General features: G+C 34.4%; 1 protein-coding gene across 3 annotated transcripts in view; it reads left to right on the plus strand.

The window, feature by feature from the left end:
- sema4e (semaphorin 4e) overlaps positions 1-8,071 on the plus strand; it is a 31,619-nt gene extending 23,548 nt beyond the window's left edge. For 2 of the 3 annotated variants that reach the window (XM_056481562.1, XM_056481554.1), the window contains exons 11-16: positions 515-671; positions 751-967; positions 2,935-3,050; positions 4,398-4,567; positions 6,743-6,795; positions 7,279-8,071. In XM_056481562.1, coding sequence (XP_056337537.1) covers positions 515-671; positions 751-967; positions 2,935-3,050; positions 4,398-4,567; positions 6,743-6,795; positions 7,279-7,907 — 1,342 coding nt within the window. In that variant the 3' untranslated portion in view covers positions 7,908-8,071. The remainder of the gene's footprint in view (positions 1-514; positions 672-750; positions 968-2,934; positions 3,051-4,397; positions 4,568-6,742; positions 6,796-7,278) is intronic. The other variant, XM_056481570.1, reaches the window with a different exon arrangement.
- Positions 8,072-9,229: the final 1,158 nt, after the last annotated feature.

A 9,229-nucleotide genomic window follows, 5' to 3' on the forward strand; every position in this document is an offset into this window, starting at 1 on the left:
TCAATCTTCATGGTCTTAAAAAGTCTTAAATTTGACTGAAACCCTGTTACGCTATTAACAAGCATTCAGCGTTAAGTGTGGATTGTATATAACAAATTGCAAGGTTCCTTTTTTGTTGCTAGTTTGAATAAAGTCTGCTAAATGTAAATGATACATTTTTGCAACATGGTTAATGTTGAAAAATTAAATCCGAGATGTTTCTCCTCGGCTACACGGTGGCACAGTGGGTAGCACAATCGCCTCACAGCAAGAAGTTCGCTGGTTGGAGCCTCAGCTGGGTCAATTGGCATTTCTGTTGAATACAGGTGAATTGGGTAGGCTCAATTGGCTGTAGTGTATGTGTTTGATTGAGTGGTTATGGGTGTTTCCCAGTGATGGGTTGCGGCTGGAAGGGCATCCGCTGTGTAAAACATATGCTGGATAAGTTTGTGATTCATTCCGCTGTGGTGACCCCTGATTAATAAAGGGACTAAGCCGAAAAGAAAGTGAATGAATGAATGTTTCTCCTCCACAGGGACTCCTCTCAGTACTCTGCGGTATGTTCATACAAAATTGAAGACATCAAGACCGTGTTCTCAAAGGGAAAATTTAAGGCTCCGTTTAATGTGGAGACATCATTCGTGAAGTGGGTGATGTACTCAGGCGAGCTTCCTGATCCCCGACCCGGAGCGGTGAGTCTTCTGTTCATTTTCTGATATATTAACTAAAAAAAACGAATTAACTTAACTAACTTTATGTTTTTCACAAAAGTGCATTGACAATCATGCCAGACAAAAGGGCATCACCAAATCTCTGGAGCTTCCAGACAAAACGTTGCAGTTTGTCAAAGACAAGCCTCTGATGGACCAGGCCGTCACTGCAGAGCAACCCCTGCTGGTGAAGAGTGGAGCTGCGTTCACTAGAATAGTAGTCACCTCTGTGACCGCCTTGAATGGAACCAGCCATCAAGTCATGTTTATTGGCACAAGTAAATACTCTTTAATGCAATTATGTGGCTTTATGATCAGTGAACTGAAAACATATTAAAGAGGATGTACAATTGAAGTCAAAATTATTAACCTCCCTATTAGCCTTCTGTTTAACGGAAATATTTTTTCAACACATTTCTAAACATAATAGTTTTAATAACTCTTTTCTAATTACTGATTTATTTATCTTTGCCATGATGACAGTACATAATATTTGACTAGAATTTTTTTAAAGATGCTAGTATACATCTTAAAGTGCAATTTAAAGGCTTAACTAGGTTAATTAGACAAGTTAGGATAATTAGGCAAGTATTTAGGCAAGTAAGTCATTGTATTACAGTGGTTTGTTCTGTAGACAATCGAGAAAAAATATATTGCTTAAAGGGGCTAATAAGATGGCTAATGGGGCTTATTCACCTTATTCTCCGCGAATGAGCGGGCGCAGCCATTTGAATCTTTTTGGCTCGAAACTTCCGGTCTCATTCACTTCTATTCATTTTTAAACGTTAAAAACAGCTCGTTCTGCTGCTTGATGTTGTAAATTGATATTTTCTTATTATATTATTCTACTTTTTATGTATAGTCATGCAAACACTTGTTTGTAGAGCGAGTAGGTTGATCGTTTTTTGCCATTTATTATTTCTAACCATTTCTTCCATAGGCAACTGAATCGGAAGTTCTAAAACAATCGCAAAAACGAGCGCACTTCCGCATTGTAGAATAAGGTCAATAAGATTGACCTTAAAATGGCTTTTAAAAAAGTAAAAACTGCTTTTATTTTAGCCAAAATAAAACAAATAAGACTTTCTCCAGAAGAAAAAATATTATAGGAAATATTGAGAAAAATTCTTTGCTCTGTTAAACAGCATTTGGCAATTGTTTGAAATAGAAAACAAAATTCACAGGAAGGCTAATCATTTTGACTTTATATATTTTGAGGGGGAAAAAACAAAATTAGGGCTGCAGAATATATTGAAAAATTATTGTGATGCTATTATATGCAATATCTGTAACGCAGAGAAGTGCAATAAATTCAATCCATTGTATGTCCCAAGCATTTGTTTATCCCCATCTCTCCAGTTGGTGAACCTAGAGCTAAAAATAAACACTGATGCTGGGAGACGAGAGAGGAAAATTAATAATAATAAAAATAATAATAATAATAAATCTCAGAATTTCTGCAGAGGTTTTCTGTCATTAGTGGTGTTTTAAAGGGATAGTTCACCCAAAACTGAACATTCTGTCATCATGTGCTCACTCTTTACCTGTTTCAAACCTTTTTGAGTTTCTTCTGTTGAACAAAAAAGAAGATATTTCGAAAAATGTTGAAAACCTGTAACCATTGACTTCCATAGTATTTCTTATTCCTTCTATGGAAGTCAATGGTTACAGGTTTTTCAGCATTCTTCAAAATAACATCTTTTGTATTTATCACAAGAAAGAAACTTTTTTTTTAAAAGGTTTGGAACCACTTGGTGAGTAAATAGTCAAATTTATTATTGCTGATAAAATAGCGTTTTTAGAAATTCGTTATATTGTAAGACATTTTGTTACCGCAACACTTACCAACAATATTGCATAGTTTCCCAGTATCATGCAGCCCTGGTAAAAATGAACATTGGTATTTTTTTACTTTTTTTAAAGAAATAATTCAAACACAAATGTAAATTATGTCACCATTTTCTCTCCCTTCATTTGTTCCAATCCTGTTTGAGTATATTGAAAAAAGTAGCCATTGACTTCCGTAGCAAGTTTTTTCTCTACTATATAAGTCAATGGCTGGCAATTCCAACATTTTTCAAAATATCTTCCTTTGTGCTCAATTTGGAACTACTTGAGAGTGAGTAAATGATGGGAAAATTTTCTTTTTTGGGTGAACTATCCCTTTAAGACAGATGATACAAAATGCACCAACACATTTAAAGGGAGCTTGTTTTCTTGTGTTTTGCATTGTGTTGCGTGTCAGAGAGCGGTTCAGTCCTGAAAGCTGTGAATTATGACGGAGAGATGGTCATTATGGAAGAGATTCAGCTGTTTGAGCCCTCAGAGCCCATCAAGATACTGCGTCTTTCAAACAGCAAGGTAATAAATAGATGTGTTAACAGATTTGTTTATTGCACACTTGGCAGCATCGTGAGTTTTTGTGTTGTGCAAGTTTGTACTGTTTCTTTCATTAAGCTGAGTCAACTGTGACACATTGCACTACATCAGAGCCTACCTAACATTTTGGTTTTATTTTTATATTTTATATATATATTATATATTATTTTACATTTATTTTATTTGATTTAAATACTATAAATTAATATACTAAATTGTTCTGTCTATGCTCACAATATTTTAAATAAAGTTTTCACATTTTTTTTCCTTAACAACTTATTTTCTAAGTTGTGTACACTTTGGAAGAACTCTCCTACAGTTTACATGGAAATATTCAAATGTATTTCATTAAATGGTGATTTTTTTTTTTTTGCACTTTATGATCCTCAATGTTAGCATGACATGCAATGAGATAAAATAATAATGGCTATGATATTGGCAACACCCTCACCTCCTTTTTTTGGTAATTAGCATAATTTACATTTATTAGATAATCTGCATATACAGTTGAAGTCAGAATTATTAGCCGAATTATTAAAAATATATATTTTTTCTTTTTTCTTTTAGATTTTTAAATATTTCCCAAATGATGTTTAACAGAGGAAGGAAATTTTCACAGTATGTCTGATAATATTTTTTCTTCTGGAGAAAGTCTTATTTGTTTTATTTCGGCTAGAATAAAAGCAGTTTTAAATTTTTTAAAAGCCATTTTAAGGTCAGAATTATTAGCCCCTTTAAGCTATATTTGTTTTCGATAATCCACAGAACAAACCATCGTTATACAATAACTTGCCTGATTACCCTAACCTGCCTAGTTAACCTAAATAACCTAGTTAAGCCTTTAGATGTCACTTTAAGCTGTATAGAAGTGTCTTGAAAAATATCTAGTCAAATATTATGTACTGTCATCATGACAAAGATAAAATAAATCAGTTATTAGAAATGAGTTATTAAACTATTATATTTAGAAATGTGTTGAAAAATCGTCTCTCTGTTAAACAGAAATTGGGGGAAAAATAAAGGGGGGCTTCAACTGTACATTTATGACATTTATTTTTCCTTTTAACACTTTTTGTTTATATGTTAATGCTCCATTTGATACTCCTTTGACCTATTTGCAAATTTGAAAATCAATGGTAAAAAAATAGATCCTCCAATTTTTGTGAATTATATGGAAAACAAAATCTCAACTACTTATAATGCAGATAGAACACTATAATTATTTTATTTTATTTTTTTGCCTTTTTGCAAATCTTAATTTGCCTTAGTTTTGATCATCATTACTCTTTATCATTTTAACATGTAGAATTATGTGTGATGTCATTCCAGAAGCAGCTGTATGTGGGTTCTGAGGTGGGCGTGGTTCAGCTGTCTATCAGTGAATGTGGGCGGTACCGCACATGTCTGGACTGTGTTCTGGCCAGGGATCCGCACTGCGGCTGGGACCTCGATACTGAGCGCTGTGCTACTATTAACAGCATCCACAGAACCAGAAGCAGGTAAAAAGACGAGCATAATAACACATTATTTAATATAATGTATATTTATGTAAAGCCCAAAATTAGAAGATAAGCTAGAGAATTGTATATTGCTTGGAAAAATTTTTTTTATCATAGATTAAAATGATTGCTAATGGAACAATATTTTTATGATACTATTTTCAGCACATTTCTCACGCAAAAAGTATAGCTTGCTATAATGTAAAACAACTGCTATATTAAAGAAGTATATATCATGGACGGCACAGTGGCCCAGTGGTTAGTACTGTCACCTCACAGCAAGGTCTCTTGCATGTTCTCCGGTTTTCCACACAGTCCAAAGACATGCGCTATAGGTGAATTGAATAAGCTAAATAGGCCGTAGTGTATGTGCGAGTGTGAATGTGTGTATGGGTGTTTCCCAGTACGGGGTTGCAGTTGGAAGGGCATCCGCTGTGTAAAACATATGCTGGATAAGTTGGCGGTTCATTCCGCTGTGGCGACATTTAAATGTCACTTTAAGCTGTATAGAAGTGTCCTGAAATATATCTAGTCAAATATTATTTACTGTCATCATGACAAAGATACAATCAATCAGTTATTAGAAATGAGTTATTAAAACTATTATGTTTAGAAATGTGTTGAAAAAATCTCTCTGTTAAACAGAAATTGGGGAAAAAATAAATGGGGGCTAATAATTCAGGAGGTCTAATAATTCTGACTTATATATTTATACAACAGTTCTGCACTTACAATCATTATTAAACTGGTAAGCATACTTGCCAACACTTTTTTTCAGGAGTCTCCCGTATTTCAGACCAATCTCCCACAACCATCCCGTTTTGTTATTTCTCCCGGAAAAGTCCCGTAATTTTATTTATTTTTTGACACAGTCTGTAACACTCCGGGTTGCCAACTTTGGTAGAGTATCCGATCGCAGCAGCCGCCCAAAACCTGGTGCATAATACAGTTACTAATACAACAGTACAGTTACTTACCTATCCGGGTTCTCAACAGTGATATTCAGAGACCTCACCCCCAAACACCCCATTTTGTCAGGATCACTTTACATTACGCTTGAGAATCATCCAAATACTAGCTCTAAAGTGACGTTGGTGAATTAGTAACGGCTTCTGCTGTTTTGATGTCAGCTGCAGATGTGAATGAATGGCAGAAGAAAGTAGTTCCTAATACAAAAGAGTTTTTAGACTCTCCATGTTTGACTTCCTTATTTATATACACGATTGTGCCATTGAACTGTTGTATAAACACAATATCACACGAGTAGCAGTGCGATATGGCTGTATATCAGCACTGGTGGGACACTAAGGTACTTGGCCTGTGGCCTCGTGCCAACGTACGCTTCCCACCAGTGCTGACATACAGCCATATCGCACTGCTACTTTTGCGATATTGCTCATATATATATATATTTATACAGCTGAAGTCAGAATTATTAGTCCGCCTGATTATTTTTTCCCCCATTTTCTGTTTAACGAAGAGAATATTTTTTCGAGCACATTTCTAAACATAATAGTTTCAATAACTCATTACTAATAACTGATTTCTAATAATATGCTAATAATAACTGGCTAATAATTTTGTCCTTAAAATGTTTATAAAAATTTTTTAAACTGCTTTTATTGTAGCCGAAATAAAACAAATCAGACTTTCTCCAGAAGAAAAAATATTATCAGACATACTGTGAAAATGTCCTTGCTCTTTTAAACATCATTTGGGAAATATTATAAAAAAAATGAAATAAATTTAAAGGGGGCTAATAATTCTGACTTCAACTGTGTATATATATATAGATATGTTTTCTCAAATATATGCATGGATGTGTGTATTTATGTATACATGATAAATATACACCGCATCAAATTATGTCTAAACTAAATTTTTATTTTGGATGCGATTAATCACAAATAATTCTGCCCAGCACTACTTAATAAAGGTATTAAAACAATTTAATTTGTGGTTTATTTATGCATATTACATTAATGACATTTTTAAAAGTTTTTAATTTTATGAAATTACTTTTGACAAAACCTTCCAGGTGCGCTTTAGACACATCATCAGTGATGTAACATGAGGTTATCGCCTGTTTGAATACAGAATTTCTATATTCAAAATGTCCTCTAGTAATGTACACCATTACTAACACTAGTATTTTCTGATTTGTCTTTTCCTTAGCGCTGTGATTCAGAGTTTGAGTGATGGAGATGCCAGTCAATGTCCAACACTAGGTAAATGAGATATATATTTTGTGTGTGTGTGTGTGTTATGATTGAAACATTAAGTCATTATGAACCAGAAGCTGGAACCATTTGTTTTTGTTAATGTGTGCAGTTCCTAGAGAAACAGAATATTAAATGAGAAAGCAGGGGGTGTGGCTTGTGTTTTTCTATTACAAGCTGATTGGGTGTAATAAAGTAGGCATTTCATTTAGAAAGATCAAGAAAAGGTTTGGGGAGTTATTACAACCTACCAGACTCCTCCTCCTCATCATTCGTTTGTTGTCATAGTGCTGTCAAAATTAACAGTTAGGGGGCCGTGGTTAAGTATGTTAACCACACAATACTTCAGACAGATGTAATCTGAGAATTCAACTGAAAACAAACAGGAAGTGCATTTTTAGACAAAACTAGCAATGTGAGCTAACAAAATCAACATGGTTAGTTCTGATTTCATTTCTACTTCGAATGTTACATCTAGAACTTGTGTTACAGGTGTCAGTAAACCAGTCAACATCTCCTTTTACCACGGGAATACCGTGAAGCTGGGCTGCCAACCTTATTCCAACCTGGCGCAGGTTAAATGGCAGTTGAACAGGGAGCCAATCAAAGCATCCAACACCATCCAGATCCTCTCCGACGGCTTGATGATCTTCAACGCATCTTTAGACGCCACCGGCTACTACACCTGCAGCTCCATCGAGACCATCTCCCAGCGCAAATACCACACCCAGCATGTAGCGTATGATGTAAAGATGTGGTCCGAATCTGGAACAACAGCGTCACTTCATCATGTCAAGGAAAAAGAGCGCACCCTAGTGGCCATGGTGGTGATACTGTCACTAGTTCTAGCTGCACTGTTGATATGGAACCTGTACAAAGGCCATTTGTCTCTGCCATGTTTACACAGGAAGGTAAAAGACACACAAAACAGGCATGAAGATGATGCTAACCAGGTTCAGCCACAGAGACTAGCAACATCAGTGGTGAACTTCAACAGCAACAACAACCACGCCAATGACCAGAGGTACTCCAGCTCTAGAGAAACAGACAGACTCTCAACCACAGCTGGGTCCACAGGTCAGATGTCACTGAAATACATAGATGATGAATCAGACATTTGAGTCTGTTTTTATGCACTTGTTAATATGGTACTTCGCCATTTACATGCAGACCAAGCACACTAGTGCGGATTCCTCTTATGCAGCTTTTAACACTTGACTTAACTGTTGTTTTGACCCAGTTTGATTAATTTCTACCTTTAAAAATAAAATAACTTGTTTCTTTACTTCCAAATGAAATTCATACCAATGCCCATGCACACAAATAGACACATTTTGGCAAGCAGCTGGTGGACAAGTAAACAAATTAGGTACTTATAAGAATAAAAGTGAAAGTGCAGATACCATAATAAAATATTACCCCGTCAATTTTTTAATTTACTTCAGTAATTAAAGTATTTACTTATGAATGTTTATTTCGAAAGAAAATTGAATTACCAAACCTTGTCATACTCTAATAATAACCATACTGATAATCCGGGCCGGCCCTGTACATTTGGGGGCCCCAAGCAGAATATTTTGGGGCCTTACCTTGCTCTAAATAGTGGAGTATTGCCATTGCAAACCGGCCCACAATGATTTTATTGCTTATTAAATACAAATAATGAAACAGAAAAGTAGCCTGATTGCTTCTACTTAACTGTCTGAATGATGTGTCATTGGACATTCTAAAACAGCACTGTTTTTGTCAACTAGCAGCTTCAAAAATGAAGAACTAAACGAGTTTTAATAAAGGGACCATTGATTCCTACTTTACGTCCTGCTGGAGTGTTTAAAATATATTCTAATAATTTAGCAAACAGATTGAAGATTCTATAAAAGATTCTAGGTTGAGTTTATATATATATAAATTCCAAAAGCTAAAAACCTGAATTAATTAAATGCATTACTTAGTAATACAATATACATTCTGAACTCATTAAAAACTCAACAAAAAAAAAACAATTAACATTAATGCAAAGATTGAATCATAAATAATAAAATCAATAAGCAAATAATATAAAAGATTAAAATAAAAAACATAAGGGTGCAACAAATACTGGGTTAATGTTAATACCCAAACACAAACTTTATTATTCCCTTCAGTCTCTTTCCCTGTTCTTGACATTTGAGATGAAGGGTCCGGAGCTTATATTAAACAATGGTTAAACTATGCCTGAAGAACACTGTTTCGTTTCATCACGTGTTCTTGGAAGAACAAACTCAAAAAAAAAAAAAAAAAATATATATATATATATATATATATATATATATATATATATATATATATATATATATATTGCTCAGCATATACGAGTACACCCCATTTTGAAAATGAATATTTGGATCCATTTCTTAGTGAATATGGGTAATATATATTGGTGCATTTAAACAAAACTGATTTA

This window comes from Danio aesculapii, chromosome 2 (genome assembly GCF_903798145.1).
Source record: "Danio aesculapii chromosome 2, fDanAes4.1, whole genome shotgun sequence".
NCBI classification, from domain to species: domain Eukaryota; kingdom Metazoa; phylum Chordata; class Actinopteri; order Cypriniformes; family Danionidae; genus Danio; species Danio aesculapii.